The sequence below is a fragment of the Nothoprocta perdicaria genome, unplaced genomic scaffold (genome assembly GCF_003342845.1).
Source record: "Nothoprocta perdicaria isolate Ctin4 unplaced genomic scaffold, notPer1 scaffold_0, whole genome shotgun sequence".
Lineage (NCBI taxonomy): Eukaryota > Metazoa > Chordata > Aves > Tinamiformes > Tinamidae > Nothoprocta > Nothoprocta perdicaria.
In genome coordinates, this window is record NW_020454092.1 from 9,946,426 (window position 1) to 9,972,351 (window position 25,926).

The 25,926-nt window shown below is 40.5% G+C and overlaps 1 protein-coding gene across 1 annotated transcript; it reads left to right on the plus strand.

The window, feature by feature from the left end:
• Nucleotides 1-1,220: 1,220 nt before the first annotated feature.
• On the plus strand, nt 1,221-19,995 carry SEC22A (SEC22 homolog A, vesicle trafficking protein). The gene is made up of 8 exons (XM_026054264.1): nt 1,221-1,258; nt 2,623-2,852; nt 4,367-4,568; nt 7,537-7,700; nt 8,972-9,166; nt 11,330-11,448; nt 14,014-14,079; nt 18,126-19,995. Exons 3-8 carry the CDS (start codon nt 4,387-4,389, stop codon nt 18,324-18,326), a joined length of 927 nt encoding a protein of 308 aa, XP_025910049.1. The 5' UTR covers nt 1,221-1,258; nt 2,623-2,852; nt 4,367-4,386; the 3' UTR covers nt 18,327-19,995.
• The last annotated feature ends 5,931 nt before the right edge of the window (nt 19,996-25,926 follow it).

The following is a 25,926-nucleotide window of genomic DNA, read 5'->3' on the forward strand; positions in this document are numbered from 1 at the left end:
GGCACCTGATCTGCGTYGGCTCCTGCCCTCAGGACCAGGGAGGGTGGCTGAGCCCCACTCGAGCTGCCCAGCTGAAGYACTTGGTGCTGCTACAGAGGGAAGCTTGAATTTGGGGAGCATTCGTGTACTTTGCTGCAGCCTTCCCTGTCCCCTTGCTGCTCAGCACAGCTCTGGAGGCCCAAGAGCGCAGAGCAGGCTGCCTGTCAYCCATACACTGCTGTCCTTCGCAATGCTAAGCACGCTCCCAGAGCTAAGCAGAAGCAGAGAGAAAAGCAGGAAGTAAAGTGCAGGGAGGAAATGGCCACTTTAAGATTTCAGGTGGACTGGGCTCGTGTGGGATGGTAAGGTAAAAGTCGGTTAAAGAGCAGTACAGGGAGAACGTTCCTCTTGTGGTGAAAAGAGAATTTTCCAGCAGGCAGTTAACTGTGGGATTAGTGAGGAGACTGGTGGGCTTTGGGTTGTCTTTGACATTTGTTTTCCAAGCGAAGCAGTGGGTTCCTCTGCGGCCGCCACGTGGCACCTGCGCCACCTTCCTCTGGTGACACCTTCACCACCGGGCTGCCTCCCGCGCCGCCTCCACGCCTCGGGTGGCCTCGGTGGAAAAAAAACACACACGCAAACCCACAGCATTAATATTTACTTTATTTTTTTATGAGGTGTATATTTACACAGCGCTAAGCCCCTGCTGCGGCGCCCGCGCCCACCCGCCGCCGCCCCGCTGGAGACCGTTGCCCCGCGGCGCCGTAACGGGCAACGTCTCCTGAGGGAACGGCGGTTAACGGGGCCTCGCGCGTCGCCATGGCGACCGGCCCCGCCCCGCGCGCCGGGCAATGGCGGGGCCGCCTCGGCGTCACGTGGCGGCCGCGGGGCGGACGTGGAGGGTACCCACAATGCCCGGCGGGAGGCGGCGGGGGCCGCGCGCGCCGGGGTCGCCGCTGCGCTGAGCAGGTAGCTGCCCCCCTTCCCCCCGCCCGCTCGGTGCCGTTGCCTAGCGACGAGCCCCGCCCCCGGTCCAYGCGGGCGGGGGGAGGTGAGGAGGGGGCGGCCGGTAAGGCTGAGGCGGGCGGGATCCGCCGCGCGGCCGCTGCGGTCACGGGGGGCCCCGCGGTCGGGGCGGCCGGTGCCCCCGCGGCGGCAGCTCCCTCGGGAGCGCGCCGGGAGCCGCTGTCCAGCGCCCGGGTCTGCCCCGTCCCCCCGAGAAGGTTGTGCGGYCCGTGGGCCGCGTCCCCGCGCGGCTCCACCTGACGGCGTCAGGGCGGTGGGTTTCGTGTCGCCCCATCCGTGCCCGGGGTTTTCGCTGGCGGGATGGGTGCCTGAGGAGTGTTGTGTGGGGAGAGAGGCCGGGATAGCTCCATCCCCGCCCAGCGCAGCTGTTGGGACCTGCGGGAAAGGAAGAGGGTCCGGCGTGAGGAGCCGTGTCTGGTTGGGCCTGGTCTGGCTGGGCCCGGTCTGTGTTGGCCTYGGCCTGGAGCCGGGTGACCCGAGCAGGCCTTTTTCACAGGCCGCCTCTGGATGTTTTCTTTTAGAGAGTTGTTAAAAGGCAGATAAGTGTAAATACGTGTTGTCATGTATCAAACTGAAAGGCCAGTTYGTTGCAGAGGAGGGCTGAAATGTAGACTGCTTTCTGGGACTTGTCTTRATGCTGCCTCGTGGCCGAGTGTTGTCCGTAACACACAGTAATAATCCAGGTACCTGGATCTATCTTCCGGAAAAACAAAGACAATAACAAAACCGGTCCCAGGCTCTGATGTGCACATCATCCCAGCTGTCCTTCTAAAGGGAAGAGGTGATGCTGAAGCTACATGTTACCTATTACTGTTCCTGTTTGTGGGAACAGCAGAGTATGTATGATTTCTGACAGATAAAGGGAAAATGGGATAACACAGAAGTGGCTGTTGGCTCACTTTTTCCTGCCTGTGGACTGCCTTCTCCGTATTTCTCTTTTGTTGAGCTTTTTGTCTGAATTTTCAGAGACTCTGCAAAATTCTGGTGTAAAGGGGAAATCAGTAAAGACGAGACAGAAGCAGATACACACAGAGATGTGTAAGACCAGCACAGAGCCTTATTTCCATGGAGTACTTTAAGTGTTTCAGTGGGTCAGAGTCTTCCTGAGGAAGGAGCAGTGTTCCAGATATAACAACCCTTCTGGCTGTTGTGTGAACTCATCCAGGTGCCCTTTGAATCCACATGARCTTTCAGCATCTGCCTCATCCTGTGGCATGGAGTCCCACTGGCTAACAAGGTGGTTTGAGAAGTCAGCTGTGCACTTGCTACCTGTGCACTTACCTAATTGCAATGATGGAAGAAAAATGATTTAATTGTAGTGGCACAGWGAGTTAAGCAGTGCAGTCTAGATTATATGGCTTAAAAAGGCTTTTTTTTAATAGTTAAAAAACCTTTATATCCTTAATTGCTCTTTTTTCATTCTGTGTGTACATATGTCTGTATCAAAGTGTCGGTGTTTTCTGTGCAGTCTGATTATTTAGAGGTCCAAGCAAAGCTACATTTTCATTTTGGAGATTTATTAAACTGTTACTGGTAAGCATGGCCTCACAAAAGGAATTGAGTAATACAGTTAGCCACAAAATAAATTTATTAATGTATTAATTCTTCTTTCATCAGAAAGTGCAACAAGAATTTCAACAATCAAAATCACATACAAAGAAGACACCAGTATTTTTCTGCTGAGAATTAGCTACAAGATTCAGAGTTCCCCYGGCCTTGCTGTCCCACCTGCTACCTTTTCCTAAGACAGGACATGGAGCTGTGGGACCTTTCTTCCCTGTAGGTGCTAATGAAGTTACTTATTTTACCTGAGGAAATGCAGATCTGTGAAATTCCGTTTTGTGCAAGTAAGTTAATGAGGGGAATTACAAACTTTTGCTACCACGTYGTTGTTCTTGTTTATACTGATGTAGTGCTCGGAAGTCCTTTCAGAGTTATGTTGTAAGTGGTGAAAGCAGCTGGTGGCTGAGAAGCAGGACATCTTCTGCAACTGTCGTGTGTGTGAGCCACTGCCATGGTTATGTGGTTGGCAGCACAGTTAAGGTAGTGGTTGCCCTCTGTATAGTGTGTATTTTATGTGAATTGTCCTGCTGGGAGCACTTGCATAAACCTAATAGTTACCTAAAAGTTGCCGGAGCTGTAGGTTCAATTTCTAGAATGTTTAACTCTAGCAAACTAACCCAGAGGAAATCCTGAAGTTGCTTTGCTCCCTGCTTTTGTAGACAACTCTGATCAGAGTACATTTTGTACATTTGTTACAAGTACCTTTACAAGCTTTTTGTAYCTTTTTTACAAATATCAGCTGTGTGATGAGATGCTGAATTAAGCAGCCTACCTGGTAAGGGTTCAGAGGGACTCAATGGCTGCTTTTACAAGTTGATATACTGTTGAAGTTACAAGGGTATTAATTTGGAACTCATATTGCTAAGTCAACATGATGCATCTGAAAGTTAAGAAATTTAGCTTGAAAATCACAGCAGATTTTCAGTGTTTCTATTACTACACACCTTGCTCTCTGAGGAGTAAATACACTTGAGAAACATGAATATTGATTGTTATTCAGAGGTTCCTCAGGTAACACCTTTGTGCACATGGGGCAGTAGAGTAGACAGGAGTTTAGGAAAAAAGTGACTTTTTTATCTTGTGAAGAGACGGTGCTATTTTGAGAAAATACATTTTGCAGATTAATAATAACAATAAAAAGGAGACCAAGGAAATAAAAAAGAAGACATTTCACATGTAAGAACATGTTGTGATTTGGGAGAACTGGGTAATGTTCCTTGCTGTCTTGATTTCTTCGTTTCTTGTTGGATTGTATTTAAGTTTCRTAAGTCTCTATTTGTCAAGGTGCTTCAGCATGCACTTAATAACATGAAAGTGCATTAACAGTATTGATTGATCAAGAGCAGGATGAGTTCTTTCTCTGCCATATTTTTGTCATACACATTGTACCTCTCCAGCCATTATTCTTGTTTATTTAGACTATAATTCCTGTCTTGCTGTAAATGCAAGGCTTTCATCTTCCAGATGTAAGTGCTGCTGCAGTGCTCAGGCTAAGTAATAGAGTTTTGGTCTCCCCTGATGCCTCTAGGTGAGGAATTAGGGTAATTCYGATAAAAATATTTGAAAACACAATGTTAGATTTCCTGCCGCATTGTGATTTGTGTAGCCTACTAGGTCCTGTTCAGTTAGAACTCTAATCTGAGTTCCAGTTGATAATTCATCCTTGTGCCTTATGTTAAGATTGAGCCCCATTTACAGCTTAAGAACTTTATTTTATCACAGTTGTCTCTTTTCCTTTTATTTCTACCTTAATTTTGATTCTTCTGTATTTCTCAGTCTATTTTCTGTTTTGTTTTAGGTCGTTGTTAACTGTTGGCAATGTCTATGATTTTATCTGCCTCTGTGGTCCGTGTGAGGGATGGACTCCCACTGTCTGCATCTACCGATTATGAACAAAGTTCAGGAGTGCAAGAATGTAGGAAATATTTTAAAATGCTCTCAAAGAAACTTTCTCAACTTCCTGATAGATGTACTCTGAAAGCTGGACAGTATAACATAAAGTAAGACCTCTCTTGTATATATTTGTAATGTTGCTGGGTTGAGCTTGTCTGTAATTTAAAACATTGATGGTTGCACGTTCAGTGATAGCTGATCAAATTAAGAACCTTCTTGTATATCAAAAATTTCAACATGATATATTCTAAAAATATTTGAAACCTGCCACACTTCAATGGAAATTATCATTTAAATTGCCAATATTTTTTATGAATATTGAAGTTGTTGACTTACGAGAAAGATTTCTGCTCATTTCAAGGTCGTTTCTTGCATGAAATTCACCACACTCTTAATCATTTATCGTGTAATTTCAACCAATATTAATTGTACATTAGAATCTCCATTGACTTCAGAGAAAGCAACATACCTTAAGAAATGAGCATAACTGAACACTTATTCCAGGCCGTGATGTCAGTAGAGGCACAAGATAGTAAATCTTTCTTCCTGTGTCTTCGTACCTGTTTTTATGTTGCTTGTGTTGATGGAGACCTTATACTGACTGGCAGGTCCTGCAGTCTAAATATATGTAGTACTTGGTAAAATGCATCAYGATTCTTTATCACATCTGAGACTTTAGTCTCAAACAAAATAAATCTCTACTGTGTAAAGCATATTTAATTTATTAAAAATTATTGATTGTTAGAAACTTGGTTTTTCACTCTTAATCTATTTCTTTGTCTGAACAATAAAACTGAGATGTTAAATTGCCTTTCATTGATCTCATGCATTAACAGAATCTTGCTACAGTTGTTCCTTTAGTGTTGGAACAAGACATTTGAACTATTAAAATCCTGTTTCCTCACCTGTCCATAACATCTTCAAGTGTTTTTCAAATATGGCACACCTTAACTGGTTTATGAAGTATTGCAGAACCCTTAGTCCGTTTGTATGGAATTTTTGTTTGTTTTTGGTTGCATTTTTAAATGTTTTGGAGTCTCTTGTGGACATTAGATGAATATATACTGTCTTTATCAGGCAGGAGATAAATATTATTGCACATGGGGGATGAGGGAGTAGGAAAAGTGAGAAGCATTTTTTTTGGAGTATGGAGGGAATACATAATAAAGCTATAAGGAGTCTCTCTGTCCTGATACTCCATCCAGCTCTTTCACAGCAACACTGTTTATGTTTTCTTTATACTATTTTTCTCTAATAACAATTCCTCAAATTTTGAACCTAGTCATTTTGACATGTCAACACTTAATAACTCAGAAAATATTTTCCCTATTTGCAATGTGAAACTTGGATTATCATGAAATAATTATTTGAATCTAGTATTCGCTCAGAGTTTTGCTCTGTGTGTGACCTTTTTTTCTTAGTATTGGTAATTAGATGCATCTGTSTGTAGCTGATAATTCAGTTGCACTTTAGCTGAGCTGAAATCCCAATTTAGATAGGCCATTTTAAATGAGTCAAATGATTTCATCCTAACCCCTAACAGACATATTGACATTAAGCAAGCACTTGCAGCAGTGGGGTCCCTAAAAAAAGTGCTCATGCTTCTCCTTGTGCTCTGGGTAGCCGTGATTTTCCAGCATCTCTCAGGATTAGTCCCAGAATGGGCTACATTTTTCCAGTTGATTCAGAGTTTCAGAGGGGTTAACAAAGCTGCAACAGCATTTTAGGAAAAGCTGTTCCAAAGTGCATTTGACAAATAATAAAAAAATCTTGCACATTCTTTCCATTGCTTTAGTAAGTTTTAATTTCATTTACATCCCAGAAATGAAACGGTGACGTTTGTGTGGTAGAGATTTTTTTCTATGTTCTTTCTTACCAGTCATGGAGCACTTGCTATAAAACAAAGTAGCAGCGTGTTTTACTGGTTGTTGAATGATAACGTTTATTGCCATTTAGTAATTATTTAATAAGTTAGTTTAACGTGTGAGCTGAGTTTTATAAGACCAAACAGCTAGTTTATTTAAAAAAATAAGTTCCTACTTATCTTTCTCATTTTTTTTCCTTAATCATCATATATTACCATTCTTTTAAGCAAGAGTAGGGATGCCACAAAGCATATTCTTAGCATCTGATGTCTATACTGCTGTGGATTGCAGCTCTACAGTATTTTACATCTTAGTTACAAAAAGCAAACAGAGTTTCTGTTTGTGTGAATGGCGAACAAAAAGTAAATATTTTCTCTAATGCGTTTGTGTTGGCTCATTGCTTTAGTTATCCATAAAATGTGAAACTGTTGTTGAATAAAGTCACGGGTTAATTTTTCAGAAAACAGTTGCTGTTGGCTTATAAATTAATCAGTTTTGAAAGAAACTTTTAAGAACGAGGTGTAAGACTTAACATCTTATTCCTTAAAAGTTTTTTTTTTTTTTAAATAGTAAGTTAGATACATAGATATAAAGATTTTGAAGAAATTTGTCATGAAAAAGTGAACTACATTTTAATGAATTGCCCAAAAGCACTAGGTATATGTACATTAAAAACCCTCCTTTCTTTCCCTGTCTGCAGTCTCTGGTCATCTTTACATCTTTCTCCAGAGAATGAAGAATCTTTCGGTCTGGGGAGCAGTTTCATTCCTGCACATGTTTCAAAGCAGCCAGCTGTGCTCTGTTGCCCCTGCAACCATTCTGCAGATTTTTTTTTTGTCTTTTGGGGATGTACCAGATGCCATGTTCTGCATCTGAGATTACTGAAATGCTGTCCTGGGACACAGCCAACTTCTGTATCCCAAGGGCTTTGTCTTGCTTTCTGATCTGTTTCCATGTTACTCAGTTGTAACTCATAGATGGGTATAGCTTAGTTGCTTGTTTGATGGTACAGTACTGTGTTAAAGTAAAGCGTTACCTAAAGGTAAATTGTTTGCTTCTAGAACAGTGTTTGAATTTTCAATAAACCTTAAACCTGCTCTGGGGTAGCAAAGGCATTTCTACTCTGATTATATAATATGAAATTCGACTTGTGAAGCTGTGAATTACATGGATTTAATTTTGAAGTTTGAATTTGTCGTCTCAATTACAGCTTTATCAGTTCTCTGGGAGTGAGCTATATAATGCTGTGCACTGAAAATTATCCCAATGTCCTGGCTTTCTGCTTCCTGGATGAGCTTCAGAAGGAGTTCATTACTACCTACAATATGATGAAGACAAACACTGCTATCAGACCGTACTGTTTTATAGAGTTTGGTAAGGATCAGAGTTTACCCTTTTTTTCATTTCTTACAGACATGATTCCCACTCTTACTCTAGTCAGACCAGTATTTAACTAGATGTGTAACCTAATCCTCACAAGACAAAAATATTAGAGAAGTTGTAGCTGTATTTCAGGTGGATTTAGAATCTAGTTTAGCTCAGTAGAGTCAACAGAAGAAAATACTTCAGTGGGAGGTAAGTCAGGCTACCTGAGCTTGACCCAAAGGTTGTTTATAGTCTTTCTGTTCATTTAAGTAGGTTTCAGTTTAAGTATTGTGTGACTAAATGTGCAGTTTACTGTCTCCTAATTAGTAATACTTACGACGTGTTTGGCTTCATACCTCTGGAGTGACCTAGCCTGTAAAGGCTTTGAACTTTATAAATTTCCAAAGTAAAAAATCAGAATTTCATGTTTGATTTTAAGCATACTAGCTTTTATTTAGGGTGAAGCTTTTCATTTGTGTTATAAAATAGATATGTGTTTATGTAAGCTTCTGTGGTGCAAGCTCCAAATAATAGATAGCAACTGTTACAGATTCTGTTAATATCTGTCACAGCTGTTAAGGGTTCTGTTAATATCTGTCACTTTAAAACTACACCTTATGCAGTTGCTTTATCACTATTAAACTGCATTATAGCAGAAAAAAATCTTGTTTTAGAAATATGTTGTTTAGAAATATGTTGTTTGAGAATAGAAACCCCCTTYTTGTTTAAATTCTGTCTGTAATTAATTTACTCCATTTTTGATGTCTTCTCTATGAATCCACTTTTTTCTACGCTCTGTGTTTTATCAGTTGTTAAAATGTAGGTTTATTAAAATGTTTATATCTGTATATTATGGTATTAASTTTCTCAGACTGAATATTTTGCAGGAACATTTTGTACTCGAGTGAGTTTATACTTGAATGTAGAAGTTATTTTTTCATAAGAATATTTAATAGAAAAGCCAGAATAAATGCAATAAATCTGTTAAASTAGCAATGCTTTCAGTCTCATGCAGTGAAAAGCCATTAGTTTATTCACAGTTATTAAGAAACCAGGTTTCTAGAGCTTTTTATTTTTACTGCAGAATGAAATAACCCATAATATAGTAGTCATCAAGCAGAAATAGTATTAGACTGTTCCAAGATAAATGCAAGCAGCTCAAGCAATGTATTTAAATTTATGATTTGTGAAGTGTAATGCCCGTGAACTTGCATGTTCTTGGATTATTTAATTGACAGAAGCCTATAAGGATATACCTTTTCATTTTAAAATTTACCCAGATAATTTCATTCAGAGGACCAAACAGAGATACAACAACACGCGCTCTTTGTCCACGAAGATGAATCTTGCTGACATGCAGACAGAAATCAAACTGAGGCCACCTTACCAACTGTCGGTGTCGGAGCTCAGTTCTGCTAACGGATTTGCACACTTGTCTGCTGTAGATTATAAGGGTACTGGTAAGATTGCTGCTGGTAAGTGTCAGACTTTAGTTACTGTGTCCTTAAATGATGTAGGTCAGTAGACTTGTTTTTTTTAAGAGAGCTTCTCKTTTTACAAAAAGCCTTTTGCCTGTGATGTTCTTATGGGTAGAGCTCTCATGACTTGATGATATGCTAAATCAGATCAGCTATGATGCAGAAACAGGAAGTTAGGAAGGCACGAGTCTTGCTTTGCTRCAAGATAGGTTAGCAGAATTTGATGCGTTAATTTTGACTATGCTGAAGCTGTTACTTATGAAGATACAGGTATTGGATGTATGCACAGTGTGTAATAGTGAAAATGTCCTTTCTCTATAGAGCACGTTGTTCTGTAATAGGGCTAATGTTTAATGTGTGAAGCATTCAGTTGGCACATTATAGGATAGGATTTTACTATGGCTGTATTCATTTAGGTGAATGTAGGCATTGGCAAACATGAGAAATATGATGGCCAAAGTGTGATATTTTTGGTATTTATTTGGTTAGAATGAATTTACTATTTAGGATTTTTCTCAAGGATGGTTCAGTTTTCAAATCAAATTTACCTCTTGGCTAATAGCATGCTTGATTTATTTATTTTTAATGACTGTCATTGCAGTTTCTCGCATCATGTAAATGTCCTAAATTGCTATTTAAAATCCAACATCTGATCCAGAACTTGTGCTGTCTTTATTCCTTGGCTTGTGTTAGGGAGTTTTGAGTTCATGGGCTGGCTTGATCTAGCTGGCAAGATTGTTTTATTTTTATTCCCATGAYTCTCAAAGAGCTGTTTTAAGAACAGTTTGAACACATAGTGTTTTAAAGTTAWCTCTGCATTAGGAGGAAAAAAGCAAGACAACCTGGAGAGCTCTCCCTAAATAGTCACTAGTGAATTAATTTTGTTTGTTAGCAAATAAAATAAAGTGATTTTTGGAGAGAAAAGGTCACATAAAACTTTAGCAACTCTGGATGGGATTGGTGGAAAACAGTACAAGTCACTGAAAAATAATGATTTGGGCTGCAACTTCATATCAAACCTTAACTAAGTGGTTGCTAGTAGTATTCTTCTAGTGTGCCCAGTAAGAAGCTCTGGAAATGATAGGTTTCATTATTAAATCCAGCACAAATCAGTCAGTTGAACTCATTTTGTGTTCTCTGTTGAAGCTATCACATAGCCCTTGTGTGCTTATCAATGAGAAGTAGCTATTGTCATTTTTTTGTTTAGTTTCCATAACTTTATAAATGCCTTGGAAAGCCTTTCTCCTAAATCTATTCAGTGCAAACAACTGAGATTGACACCCCTCTCCATATTAATGTTACAGTTCATTAACCTCATTGTTCACATCATTACACTCCGTTGAGTTGAACAGAATGATATAAATATGGTTCACTAGTCCTATTGTTTCCTCAGTGTTGCCTAGACTATTATGAATTTGGAATTGTGGGTTTTTTTTCATATTTGCTTTCCGTTACTCGTTGTAGAAAGGGCCATAAATGAGGCACATGCACAACTGTGATGTGTTTGTGACCCTAGATAAGCCTGGAAGAGTGAGTGTGCATGGAAAGGGAGTTTTGTTTTGATATGTAAAAAAATTCTAAAAATATTGGAAAAATCTGTGTACTGTTGCAGTACAGATAGTAGCTGTAGCTGTAGCTTCAGAGCTTTTTTGCTTTTTTTTTTTTTTTTTTTTTTTTTTTTTTTTTTTTGTATCTTTGGTAGCACTCAGTGGCTGGATGCTTTGTGGCAGGGACACGTAATAGGCTTTGCCTTACAATGTTCTGCTCAGCAGACCAGCTGCAGCAGGCTGGATAGCTCTGCCAAAGCATCGGTGTTGAAATTGGATGTTGCAAGAGGATTTCTTAAGTATGTGACTTACTAGTTGGCTAATAGTTGTGGGCCAGTTTTACTCACAAGTGCATTCTTTGTCATTCCTTTTGCARTTCTTGGCATGTTTGAGCAGTACCATGCAGAATAAACCGGTTGTATCAAGTTGAAGACTAGATACGAGACAGCACTGTATTTTAATTGAAGAAAATTATACGTTTTGTTAAAGATTAATGTTCAGTGATCTCTTCTTGAGCCACAAGATACCGAAAATTGARGCTACTCTTTTATGAAATCTTTTAAAAGACACTGTTCTGACCCATCCTGTCTATTCTTGACCTTGTGCTTTACAGCTCCTCATCAGCGCCTGGATCCTGTAACTCTGCCAGGGATTGTCTCATTTGTACTTAGTCTGTTGTGTGGGGCTCTGAATTTAATTCGTGGCTTTCACGCCATTGAAAGTCTTCTACAGGTATTGTACCAAGTTTATGAATTTAAGAGTTAGGCATCATATCAATCATAATGTCACCACAGAAGTTTCTTAAAATATGAACTAATTCTTTCCAGTTTTTACAAATATTGTTTGTGAGGTTCTCCCTTTATTTTTGTAGTCTTAATTGATTGTCCTTCACTGAGGTTGTGGGCTTTGAAAGCAGGATGAGGTGGGTGGCTCACTCCATGGGTGTCTTGGTAGCAGTGAGTATGTGGATGTAGTATCTTATTTTCTAAATTTATATCATGATATGAAATGCTAACATAGCTGTTACCTAGAAACATGTAGGAGAAATTAAGAACCACTTTGAAAATCTGAGGAACTTTATGGAAATGTCCACAGAAAAGGGCCTTGAAAGAGCTTTTCGGAAGTCCTTTTTTTTTTGGAAAGGCTTTTTGGGTTTTTTTTTTTTTTTCAGTTTGTAATAAAGTTTCTTAAATAAGATGATCATTTCTCTATTTATGCTGAAAACATCAATGTGAATTATATTTAAGAGAAACTATCTAGTGATTTCTTATAAAAGATATTTCTGCTTCACAGCCTTTCAGCAGATTTCTTCTGCTAGTTATTTTCTCACTGCAGTGATTAACAGAATGGTGATTAATGACTTCTGGCAGTTCAGGTGAATATGTTGTGAGTTACCACTGTGCACAGAAAGCCAGTGCCTCTCCTACAAAAAGAGATTTACTTAATATTAAACATGATTCTACTGTTGTGATAGAGATAAAAACTAAAAATCTCATGGAAAACTTCAGAAAGGAAAGCGGAATTTTCCTGTTTGTCCAGATATTATAACTGCAATAACTGCTCTGGAGCTTTTGATGTGAAAATGATGTTTCAGAGCAGTAACGGAAAAATGATCATCTGTTATGTCTTGTTTAGTTATTGGTAAATGTACAGGGTTAATAAAACAGGGATGTTTAAGGTCTGAACAATTCCTGCAGACTAATGAATAGCAGAGCAGGGTTAATAAAGCAAAACCAAGAATGAAATAGTAAGTATGCCTCTTTTTTGTATATTTATGTTTTTGTATATTTTGTATATTTACACAGCTTTTTATAGAAGAGACAGTGCTCGTTCTCTGTATTTCTTTTATGAGTATGTACAATATTTTATAAATTCCTTGTTACTGTGCCTTTTAATTTATAAAAATGAATGAATTTGAAGTGTGGTGCTATATAAAAACAATGAACAGAACTTTACAACTTTAATTGCAGTGTTTCTAGAGTTTCCTTTTGTTTTTTCTATGTTTTGTTTTAATCACAGCTGCAGAAAGATATGCAAATATTGGATTAACCTATTTAACCGATGATAGGGCAGCCAGTTCATTTTATTCTGTATGCTGTTGCATCTGAAGGTAATAGACTGCAGTAAAGATGGAAGATAGTATTTTTTCATTTTTGACAAACAACTCCAAAAGTACATCAAAATGTCTTTTAATTTCCTTTCTAATGGAAAATTCCTAAGTTAAGGCAGAAATCACCCAACATATAATTTAAGGAACCTTTTCTGAACACTCATGACTAAGCTTCTCTCTGAATTTAGCAATTTTCCCTTTATCCTTTGTACTTTATTTAGATAGTAGCCCAACTCTGTTATGACCTGTAGCTGTACTTCAGCAAAGCTACAGTGGCCACGCAAGACTTTCATAGGCCCGAGGACTGTACTGCACGGAGGAGGTAAATGGTAGTGCAGACACATGAATTTTGCACCGATGCAAGCTGTAAATGCAGATGCACTGAACATAATGCTAGCAGAAATAAGTTGTGGTTCCACGTGGCCCAGTTCCTTTGCAAAATGAATTTTTCCTTCAAGAAAGAACATTTGCATGAATACCCTTTGTTTCCCTGGGAAGTGTTTGATCATACCAGATGTTTGTTTGGAATGCAGAGAGAATAATCATGGAGCGTGTAGATATATTCTTTTCAGCTCTATAGAATCTGCAAGAACCCATTTGAGTAAGTAAGAAGGGGTCTGTGCTTAAAAAAAAAAAAAGAATGGAAAGAGCTGTCAGGTTGTTTTTTTTTTTTAAGCTTTATGAGAACTTAATTTCTCCCMAGATCATTTTTTTGAGGAATAATTTCTGGTATTTTTGTGCTTTTCTTTGTCCTCATTGCCGTTAATGCAGACCTACCGGCAGTGTTTCTGCATAGTCTGTTAGCACACCCTAGTGGTTATGGTTTGTCTTTTTTACCTAGTTTCCATTTTGTGAAGCTGCATGAAAGCACAGTTCTGTAAAGCTGATACTAAAGGTAGTTCCCAGTGTTACACGGGCTTACTTTCAGACTTTTGAAAATCTCAATATTAGTAACCTGTTGTGGTGAAAACACATTTTGGTCAGATTCAAGATCGTGTGGATTTTGTTGCAGAGAGATCAATGACTACTGCCAATTCCAGTGGTTTAGTTTAGTATATCAATTATTGTAAATCYTTATGCAAGACTACTTTAAATTTCAGTAATGAATAACTTCCATACTTAAAAAAACTAGCATATTCTTTTGTTGAAACATTGTAAAATGTTGTAATTTGATTTTACTTTTACAGAACGAAGGTGAAGACTTCAGTTATGTTATTGCATTTTTTCTTGGAACAGCAGCCTGTTTGTATCAGGTATGTTCTTGTGCCTGTGTAGATCACTACAGTTTAAAAATATTACCCAGTCTATAAGTGTCATTTATTTCTTTAGTGCCATGAATATTTGAATACAGTCATTTAAAAAAAAATTCTACTGTGTTTTACTTCATTGATCATAAACTGTTATAGAACAAATTCCTACATAAAGCTTCATTCGCTGGCATTATTTCTAAGTTCGTCGAGATACTGGGTATACTTTTCTTTTTGAAGCAGTAAAAGTCACAAGCAATGGAAGTTATATAACTTCCTTAAAATCATAGTTCTGCAGTGTAACTGTGTCCAGCTGCGCAGATGACTTCCTGTTTCTTTCCTTTAGAAAAGTCTGTGGCAAATAGAGTAATATCTAGAATTTGCTACACCCCAGAATTTCCCCTGCTTGATACTTTATCACGTTTCCTTCCCTCTCAAGATTTTCACCACTTTCCACTATGTGTTTCTTCTCCAACCTCATATTTGGTACTTGCATTTTATATCTGTAGATTTTGSATTTTTGCAGCTTAATTTGACTTTCCTGCATAATTGGTAGGAAAGTATCCTGGTAAACTTTGGCATTTGTCATCGAGTGACACTGCTGTTATGTTTAGCTGTGACAGTTACCTCAGTCATATTTGATTGCTGTTATTCTTGTAATTGTTTTGACTCTTAATCTCTGTGCCTGTGAAATATGCAGTATCTACTCCTTGCCATGCACCCAGAGTGAGTRCCATGTCAGACTGTAAAATAAGATAAATGTCTCAGGATTTTCTTTTATCTCAACCTTTCTATCAATCAGCCTTTTATGCAAGTTATCTGTAATCTCTCTTCTCTGTGACTAGTCCCTAGTAAAATGTCACAGCACGACTTGTATTCTTCAGCACTTGTTGACATTTTGCCAGCTTCTGCCTTAAATAATTCTTCAAACTGGTGTTAATTTTCCATGCCAAAAGTCTGTTCTGTATCACATAAGGCGGAACACTTCCATTCTTTTTTCTTTGTGAAGAAAAGAAGGGATTCTTCCCTCCTTTCCCAAATTAGAAACTCTTACTTTATAAAGTGTTCTTGTCTGTATATTTAAACATAAGGACTTAGGTCCTCCCCCCGCTTGCTGACTTGAATAGCTCTATATAAAGAAATATCCCATGCAGTTGGGAATGTGGACCTTTCCCTAGGATTCCAAATACATCCATCAGGACTCTTGCTGGGCCCCTCGGGACTCTTGCAGCAAGGTGGAGCTGGTCGGTTTTCAGAACAGAGAGGCCTCTTGATTCCATGGTGTCTCTCACCTCCTTTTGCCCGCATGGGAGTTTGGATGGTTATCTCCACGTTTGTGTTACCTGGCAGGATATTGCGTGTTACTGTTCACCCCCAAGACTTCCAGCATGTTGTATTATCTTGCTCAGTAGATCATTACATAGGAGTATATTTCTTTTTTTGAGTTTCCAACAAAATGGAAACTCAACTCAGGTGTAGAGGAGGAAAGGGGCCTTATGTAGCATAGGATGTTTCAGTCTCACGAAGAGAACAAATGGAAAACAAAAAGAAAGTTAGTGTTTTCAGGAATCCTAGTAATACCCAGGATGTATTGACTGGCAACCCAAGACTGCAGGCATATATCTGTATGTATCAAACTAATAATAGTATTCCCTGTGAGTTTTTCACATACAATGTGCCATCTGGATGCCTTTAGATTGATGTAGGAGAAAGGCATCCCCTGCATGAACACGGCAGTAGCTATTCTAGCTACAACTGGCACTTGGGGGAATGTGCCAGTGGTTGGGGGGATGTGGTTCCATCCATGGTTCCATCACCACAAACATCTACCAATGAATCCCTAAAACCTTCCATTTCAAGCTGATGTTACCAGCAATTAGGGTCACTTTTATATAAAAATCAGATATACAGCTGTAGGGCACTTTTTAGCAGCATTCAGATATGAACTATGGTATTTAATTGCCTTCGKTTTTTATTCCATTTGGGATCATAATTTGTTGCACATCGTAAAGCACCATTTCCAAGTAATCTTTTAAGTCTTGCTGTTTTATGGCCTACTTTGCTTACAAAACTGTAACTGAGTATTGCAACACTGATAAAATAGCACTACAGTGTTCTCAGGGAAAAATAGCTGAGATGAGGAACACAGATAATACATCCAAGAAGCCAAGAAAATTCTGTTCCAGCCTATCTAGAGCTGACATGTCCAGTGTTTCCCTATGGAGTTTCTAGTCTTCTGAAGAAGAAAACGAGTAACAGCTGTCCCAGTTGTGTCCCAGTTGTACCTGAAGTGCAACGAAGCATCGGGAGCTGAACATTCAGTTATTTCCTAACATTTGTTATTTAAAAAAACAAAAACCTCAGGAATTTAATTACAGCACTTTTTAGAGTAACATGTTACAACAGAGTGTCTTGGCTTTTTGACTGCTGCTTTGTTCTGTAGGTAGCAAAATTTTTTTTATCATCTCAAGCCTTGAATAATGAGAAAATCAGCTCCAGAATCAATTTAAAACAGATCTTCGGTAGAATTTGCARTCATTTAACAGGATATTGCACTAACATATTAGACTTCTGTGCTATTTTTATTTATTTTTAAACCTAATTATTTGAATAAAGTATATACTGACCCTTGCTTTGTTCTTGRAAGGAGCTGTACTTCTTCAGGTGTTGTCAGTGGAGGCGATAACATGAGGAGATTAGCTGGATTCTTACTGTTGACATAGTAGCACCAATGAATTGCTCTTTTAGATATAATTTATAAAACTGTCTGCAGAAATAGGCTGTATTTGCTGTGCTMAAAATGACCAAGCAGGTTCAAAGGAATTCTACATAGATTCTGAAATGCACTGATTACTTCTCTGTAGTTTTACTTTGGGAGGAAATAAAAATCTTATCAATGTTGTCTCATCTGTGAAGGTGTTTAGATATCCAGAAATTTCAAACAGTTCTGTTAATCTAAACYGTGCTTGCAATACATACATAATACATGCTTGCACTACATTATAAAGGTGAGATAAATTTTCAGTAGAATAAATTGTGTTGTCCACCTGTAAGTGCACCATGCTTTGGTGTTATTTTTTGAGGAAGACGGAAAACTAAAAAAATTAGAAGTCCCTCTGACGCTTATGAAATACTCGTAAACATTAAGCTAATGGCGAGTTCTGTTACCACTTGGGGAGAGCGTGGTGATGTGCCCACTGGGAACRGATTTGGGATACAAACCAAGCCCGAGAGGTCGTGTTAACCTACTGTGAACCATAGCAAAAGCTCCTTTGGCGAATGGAAATGGCTGGAAACCAGAGCACAAATAATTTTTTTTGTGGAAGTTGAGGAAGTGGTTTGAACAATAGAAGAAATAAAAATAATGCCYATGAAAAATTACTGGACAGCTGCATCCTTTTAGAGATGAGAAGAAATCTGGGGCAGGAGAACAGAGCAGATTTCCGAGCTGTTCAGCTCGCAGGGAGCAGGCCCTGTGGAGAGCCGTGGCAGCAAGGCACAGACAGGGATTCTGGGCAAAAAGGACCCTTAAACGTTCCCATTCCCGACCTGGCGCTGCTCTCCTCCTGCTCCCTGCCTGCCTTCCTCCGGAGGAGCCCCGGAGCCGCCTCCTCTGCCTTCCCCCTTGCCTGCCTGGAGCAGGGCCTGGGTTTCAGCCTGGAGCCTGCGAGGAGCATCCGCTCCCCTTTGTCATGGGTCACTCTCATTACTGTAGGTTTTATCAATTATTATGAGAGATTTGCCCTCCAAGAGAGTTTAATGGCAGCCAAATGTAACCTTTTATTGATGTTGAGTACCTCTTACTTTGSCTGATTGAGTGTAGATTGGTACTATTCTTACATAAATATATAATTCCAGGTAAACTTTTAAACCTTGCTGTTTTATGGCCTACTTTGCTTACAAAACTGTAACTGCATATTGCCACACTGAAATTTAAAAAGYTCTACTTTTAATTTTGTAATTTCTTAATGACCAGGCTAGTTATTGAAATAACCAGAAGTTATTTTCCATGTGCTAATGTTATTTCTTTTCTTTTTTTTTTTCCCCAACAGTGTTACCTGTTTGTGTACTACACAGGTTGGAGGAATGTCAAATCCTTCCTGACTTTTGGGCTCATTTGCCTGTGCAACATGTATCTGTACGAACTGCGCAATCTGTGGCAGCTCTTCTTCCACGTGACTGTGGGAGCTTTTTCTACGTTACAGATACGGCTGAGACAACCACAGGGCAAGTCCCCAGATTACAACGTCTGACAAGTCCTGGAACGTTTCAAGGCAACCTTGTTCCAACAGTTATTCACTCAGGAATGTAAAGCTGTTCTCTAAAAGAAGAAGCTGCCCGGATGGGACTTTTTATTTGTTTTGTTCTTTGTGGGTTTTGTTTCGTTTTGTTTTATAAAGCAGTGTAAGATGCCTGTGGACGTTTTTCACATGATGGTTAAACGTCTTTATAAAGGAGAACTGAGGACACAAAAGAATACAGGGAGGAAAATGGGTCATATTCATCCAGTGAACGGTACTGGAGGCACCAGGTTTGGAGAATTTGACTAGTGGCATGAAAAAGCTTTATTGAAAAGGGTCTAAATGGAAGGGATRTATTAAGAGTATATGTCCTGCATATCATGCAAGCTCTTCCAAAATAAATTTTGCCTTTGTAAGGCAGTAGGGGAGTAGGCTAAACAAAACAAAAAGCTATTGCCTATTAGAAATCTGTAGCTGAAATGTGTAAGATGCTGCATTTTGGAACATTTTCACATTGACTGGGCATGAAAGGTTTCTAAATTCAAAAATGTAACCTGGAAACTCCACAGTTTCTAGGGATCAGCTCTTTGGCACTAGTGGTCCTCTGCCTAGTGCTGTAAATACCTGCACATTTTTTTGCATTTGTTTAATTTGCTTCTGTGTATCTTTTGAAAGTCATCTCCGTGGCCGTGGTCCGTTTTCAGTAAGTATCCAACAAAATCAGCCGTTTAACCCCCTGTGTTTGCACTCGTCCTCTGTGTGAACTCTGCAAAACTTGGAAGGAAACGGGCTGGTGAGTCAATGGAGTGACTTCCATTTCTTGGCTTTTCTTTTTATTATTTTTGAAAAGGATAAATAATTAGCTGAAACCCTATATAAGCAACTGATGACAAATAATAAATCAGGCTAATTAGCTTGAACAAGAAAAGCACAGGAATTTTGTTTCTTTGGTTTTGTTTTATTGTGCCGGAATAGCACTTCCCTGATCTGCGCTTGTGTCTGAGAGAACAGTTACATATTGGCAGAAGTTTGTGAATTAACCAGTAAGCAACAAACACTTAGAAARGAGAATTGCAGCCACACAGGACTGTCACATCATTGAGATTTTCTTTTTAAAGTTTTCCTTCAGTTATTTGTTGATGCTTCATAATGTACAAATAGGCAGGTATAGATGGGTTTTTATATGTGGAGTAAGGGAAGAGTTTGCTGAAGTGCCAGAAAAGTTTTAATGGCCGAGAGGTTGCAGTGGCACTTGTGGTGTTGGATCYGGACTGGCAGGGTTTGGCGGTGCCACCAGGCATTGCTGCTGGTGGATTCCTGAGGCCACTTCCGTCAAGCAAGTTATTTAAGGTCAGATGATGGTAAAGGAGTTGGATACTTTTTTTTTCTTTTTAAAGGATATGTTGGCAAGAAAATCTAGGTACCTTGAGGTCAAGAGGAATTAGAGAATGAAATTGCAGTCCTAAGCGAGCAGTATTTATTATGCTATTTATAACGTCTGCCAGTACAGCTGTATATATATTATCATAATCATTATCAGAATGTCTGTTTCTCGGACTAGTATGTGTGCTTGGCACCATGCAGGTACCCTGGTGTGCAGCAGCATCCAYGCTGGGTGTTGCAGGGGCTGTGTTGTGCTAATAAGGCTCTTTCCTGCCAGGAAAGTAGAGCAGTGCCTTCAGGAACGGGCCCGGCTGCTGGGTGCGGATCGCACGGATATGCAGGAGAAGGAGGGGAGTGTTTAACTATGAATATTCTCAACACTGCACAAGAGCAGAGCTCTGGACACCTGAAAACATAATTAGCAATTCTTTGCCTTTTTAAGTTAAAGATTGAAAAATATCATCTTTAAATATAAAAACAGATTTTTATCTTGCTTATAAAATCTCTCAGAGTCCTTCTGCCTTTTTACTTCCCCACGGTTGATAGGCAGGGAAGCTATTAGGGTTTTCCAGCATACTTCTAGACTTGTGCTGCTGTGTGCATGAAAACTTTCCCATTGCATCCTTTTTTGGGTTTGTATGTCTGCAGATGATTGTTTTCTCCGAGGCTTCCTGCTCTTTCTARAGATGCATCTTTAAGGAATGAAAATTTCCTTTTCTGTAACATCTGGAGCCATTATTCTGTTGCAGTTACATTGGTATTTAACTAACTGCTGATTARCAGATGTAATGAACAAATACGACTGTCGGCGCAGTAGCGGACAGTATTTTTTTTGTTTCCTTGTTTACAGCAGTGATAAAAATCCCAGTTCACAATGGAAAATTGTGTCTAGTCTTCAAACCTGACTCTTGTTCATCACCTCATAGTACTGTGTGCTATAAATGGCTTTTGTGTATATTACTTCAGCATGAACGTAATACCTGAGCTTAGTGGCATGGTTTTGGAAGGTGAGGAACACACAGTGCTCGTGGCTGGGATGGAGGTGCAAATTTGCAGCAAATGCCCAGGATTTCAGCCACTCGCACAACGCCAGTGCCCAGTGAAACAGCAGGTGCCCCTGTGCTGATTGCACCAGGTGCTTGAGTAAATCAGATACTCACACAGATCTCGAGCCACCATCAAAGTGCTTTATTTTAGTTTACATCTGACAAGGCCATTCTTAGTGGCTTACTGTTTTCCATAGGATTGAACTGAAGGAGAACCCACTTAATGCTGGGTTTACCAAGTAAGCCTTTGAAATGTGTCCAATATTTAGGAATACATCCAAAATAATACATCTTTCTTTGAAGAAAGTATGACTGTTTTCATGCACTTTCAGTTTGGGAGTGCCAGCCATTTGACTGACTTTCAGAAGGTTCATGATCCTGAGGTTTCGTTAGCCCAAAAGCCCCCGATTTTGGTGTCTGGACAGCTAATTTGTGGATTCCTTGTAGTCTTTTTTAATGTCTGAGCTTTTTGACAGGAGTTTGTTGTGTTGTTTGAATATCCAGGCTAAAATCTGGGATAAGATACATTTCATTTGCGAACGGTTGGATTTTGCTAGGAAATAACCTTTCAGGCACTGGAAAACGGTTCAATCCCTTTTTCCTACTCTGAAGGGTGTGTGTGTGTTCCGGAGCGCAGCTCTCGGTGAGCCAGGAAGTGGGAAAGGGGCAGACTTGCTGTGTTTGCTGCCTGCAATGATTTGATGTTTAGCGTAATCAAAGCTGGTGCAGAACTACAAGGTGCTGAAAAGTGAAGTTTGCTTTGCAGACGTTGTGACTATTCCACCTTTACTATGGTTTCCTTAATACATTGATAGTCTGTTTTATCAAAGCTATGAGGAACATCTGGTTAGGGGTATTACCTTCCAGGCTTCTGCCTTTCATTGCTCTTTTCCACTGCTGGTGCTGTTTCTGRTTATGGTTTTTGCTTTCACACTTTGTATTGAAAGTGGAAGTCCATTAATGCTTGCAGACTCTGACCATATGCATTTTTTTGAATTAGCTTTTGGTGGGAATAAGCGGTATTCTAGGTAGATGTGTTGCCAGAGTTTCAGGATGCTGCTAATATAAAGGGATGTATTACAGAAGGATGTTTTTTTTCCTGATGGGAGCAACTGGCCAGGATGCTGCTGCAGGGAGCTGTGCACCTGGGCAGGCAYGAGCCCAGCTGGGCACTGGGGCACTGGGAGAGCCTGGAGCATCTCCATGTGGGCAGTTCCACTTGCCACATACTCCAGGTAGCATTTACTGGTAAGGCTACTGACCACCCAGCAAAAGTATAGTTTATCWGTTACTGATCAAATTCTTTATTTTCTTATTTTTAAGCTAACTTTACAGAGCATTTTTATGGGTTGATAAGACCATCTGTTTGCTGACGTGGCTGTACACAGAGCTGTCCAAAAGGCATTCTGAACCCTTGCAGCATTTATGGAGGTTTTGTGACCAGGGGTAACTATTCCGTCTTCCCCCAAGGCAGAGCATCCCGATGAAGATCCAAGTGCACGTTTAGGAAGTTGAAGGTAACCATCAGCAGTGGAGGGATAGGCACTCATGGATGTCTGATTCCGGAATGCAAAGCTCTGACCGGAGCATCTGGCTCTGCTGGCRCGGGAATCATGTAAGTGGCACAGAAGGATTAGCCCACTAACCTGCATTGAGCAGAGCTTAAGAACGTGCCCTAGTTACCAACAGCAGGCAAAGCTTGAAAGCAGMTGGCAAGGGGGATGCAGGCTCCATCCCTCGTATTGGAGCTGCCGACGAAAAACCGGGAGAAGAGGACATCCTAGGCCAGGAGCTACCACACTTGCATAGCTGGGGGAGGCCTGGTGCCGGCCCTGAGTGTGAAACACAATTCCAGAGCAAGAAGCAGCTCCTGTCTCCCTGCCCTTCCCAGGGCGCAGGGACTATCTTTGTGGTTTTTCAGGCAGCTTAAGGTGACCACTTTCCTAGCCGTGGTGTAGCCTTGGTGGATCCCATTCTCCTCTGCTCTCCCTCCAAAGTACTGACGAAGTAACTCTAAGTTGCTTGTATGCCTAAAATCCACCTGCCACCCAGTAAAACACTGAGAGCCAGGGCCCCTCCTGAGGCTTTGAAAGAGCACGAGGAGGAACCTTCCCCAGAAGGCCCTCATTCCTGCAGGGGAGGAAGGTGTTGGGAGGAGGCAGAGGGCAGTGCTAGTGCCCGAGCATCTCCTGAGGCTGTGCCTGCCTTCCCGCATAGCTGGGGCCTTGGATCCCGCAGAACCCGGGCACACTTTCATGTGCCGCAGGAGCTGGGCTCGAGGGCTGCACGCAGTAACACCAAAAGCAGCGGGGCGGATAGAGGCTTTTTGCCATGAGGAAGCCTCGTCTCACAGCGCTGATTCCTCAGCAGAGCTTTCCAAGCAGTGCCTGGCGCGAGCAGCAGTGTGTGCAGTGAGGGCTTGTTCTGTGGCTGTGCGGAGGGAAGGGGGCTGCTGACCAGGCCCTGGGGTCATTTCTCAGGGTCTGTAACTGGCATTGGAGCCTGAGCAGTGACTGTAGCTGGAGGTTGTGGTCAGGTTGTGGTCAGGTTGTGCTCTGCCCCTGCAGGCGCTGGGCTTTGGTCCCACACTCTCTGCCTGCGTGACCGGCAGCCTCCGAGCCCAGCCCGGCCGGTCTGTCCCCAGGAGGTGGCAATGGGTGTCGCAGCCGCCGGTCGTGTCCAAGCGGAGCTCCCCGGCGCGCGTCYGCACGCGGGGCTCTCGCTGCCTCCAGCCGGGCTCCCATGGACTTTTAATTAAAAAGCACATTTGGAGGCTGGYGTTCCTCTTTGGAAGGTTCAAAAAATAGCCTGTATTAGATACTGCCCTGAGCTGCTGTTTGTATGCTCATACTGGAGAGCACGTGATGTGGTCATCAGTCCTTCAGTGTTCCTTAAGGACTATTACAAGACAAAACAAAGCTCCATTTTAAGAAGTACTTCATTGCTGCTGCCTTTTTTTTTTTTTTTCTTTTTTTAACTTTAACTGGCACCTTTAAGCCATTGCATTCTTAAGTGCCTGTACAGGCTCCTGACCAGAAAAGCTCAGTTTAAAGATGCAGCTTTTGTTTCTCAGCTACATGTGACTACGCCAGTTAACAGTAAGCTGCAGTGTTGTGTTTGCAGTGAGGAAATGAGAAGCATCTTTCACATACAGAGATTGTAAATGTTGTGCTGGCCAGGCCTGCTACCTCTTCCCAGTTGTTCTCAGAGCCTCAAGCCTAAAAGCACCTTCGTGCACCCACTCTGCTCAGTTCTCTCGGTGTCCAAGCATCCGGGCAGTTATTTTTCTGTAATTTTTTAAAAATAGAGCTCATAAATGACTTGTTTTTTTTAAGCTAGCAGCTGTCACCACCATGCACTTAAACATAGTTCAGCACCCAGAATGTGTCAGCTGTCCCCAGATGAACCTTCCAAGGTAAGTGGGGACACAGAGGACATGCACGGCTGAGAACTAGGCTGTTCATCACACACAGCAGAACTGGAGGGCCTGGAATTGCACTGTGCTCACTAGCAGTGTCGTGCAGAGGGTCATTCCCTAGGCAGGAGTTGTATGTTTCTGTATACAAATCAGTATCCAATACACAAGGCACATCTCATCTTCACTAGCCAGATGCATCTTAAATAAAACAGAGACACTCTACCAGTGAAACAGTGTTTAATATAGTTAAATTACTTAAATAGATTTCAATTTCCATGGGAAATCATAACTGTATCCATTTTTGCAAGATCCAGAGTAAAGAGTGCGTGAATACCCCTTGAAATGATCATGACACACTGTCAACAATCACAGCTAGAGATACTGGGGACTTGAAATTTCATTGACAACACAACTTCATAAGATGAGTTCAAAGTTAAGAAGACTTTCATAAAGCAGAAAGCAAATCTAAACCGGAATGGATGGCAGGGAGCTAATGGAAGTCCGTGAGGGATTGAAAGGGGTGGAAGGTGGAAAAAGTAAGAGTAACAGTGTGATGCAACTGGAGTATTCTGCMAACCAGGAAGGATGGAAAGGAGCAAAAGTATAGTACAAGGGCAGACTTGGCAGTTTTACAGTAGTCAATATACTATACTTTTCAGCGATGTTTCCTAGTGGAAGGGGAAGGAACGGGGCGATGCCATTTAAGCTTGAGTTTAAATGGCTTAATGCTACGGGTATGCTTAGCAATATGGCAAATCAATTAAGACAGACCCATGGATTTTAACTTATTCTCGTTGTCAAATCGGAAAAAAATAAATCACCACCATAGTGCAATCAATCATTAAGCTGTTAATACTACAATATTCTGCCCTGAGAAGAGTGGAAAAGAAAAAACTTTATTAAATGTCAAAAGGTTGGAGTCATTTTTGAGTGCTAGCCAAATTCAATATCAAAACTCACCTTGTAGAATATAAAAAATAGAACTTTTTAAATTTGTTTTAATAAAATATCAAGGGATTTTCTTCAATAGTTAAAAAAGGTACATGAATTATAACAGTGAGCTCTTCATCAACTCTGACTAGAGATAAGGATGCCCAACACAATATCAATGGCACTGTATTTTATGGTCACCCACTGTATTTTAAGGTCACCCACCTCACACATAAGTAAGTTCTTCATCATAATTTTGTTTTGAAAAAAACACCTAACTCCTGAAAACTAAAAACATGTGACTCAGTTTAAGTAAATGTCTACTGTAGGAAAGCCAGCTCAGCGATGCACGTACGTAGTTCAYTGCAGTGTCAAATGGCAGTTAAAATATCAGTCAGGTCGCGTATCAGCAGGATTGTATTAATACCAGCTATGGAAAAGTAGATTTTTTAAAGAAAAGTTCAMATGATCTCTTTTATTTTTCCTCTTCTTATATGAGCTCCCTGTTACAGTTAGAGGAGTCGCTTACAGCTTTTTTGAACATGGTTGTTGGTACCTTCTCATTAGCTAAGCCTCATAGCTCCTGTTTCCATTTGTTAATACGCCACCCTCGGTCTGAGCGCTGCATTGAACAACTCTGTGGTTACTGTATTTGTTTTTTCCTCTTCTTTGGGGTGGTAGATTTGTCTTTTTTTCACTTAGAATTTCATTTGATTCAGCCTGGAAACTCACCTGTTGCTGTCACTTTGTATAGTGATAAGCTGAAAACTGCCAAGTCTGTGTTCAGAGTATTATGCACAAAAAAAAATTACACAAAAGTCTACAGGTTATATAC

What these genes read in the sequence shown, in the direction of transcription:
- SEC22A (XM_026054264.1), top strand. Translation starts at nt 4,387, where the DNA reads ATGTCTATGATTTTATCTGCCTCTGTGGTCCGTGTGAGGGATGGACTC. An exon ending in GTACTGTTTTATAGAGTTTG is followed by an intron (nt 7,701 to 8,971) that starts GTAAGGATCAGA and finishes AAATTTACCCAG; the next exon opens with ATAATTTCATTCAGAGGACC. An exon ending in TACTGGTAAGATTGCTGCTG is followed by an intron (nt 9,167 to 11,329) that starts GTAAGTGTCAGA and finishes TGTGCTTTACAG; the next exon opens with CTCCTCATCAGCGCCTGGAT.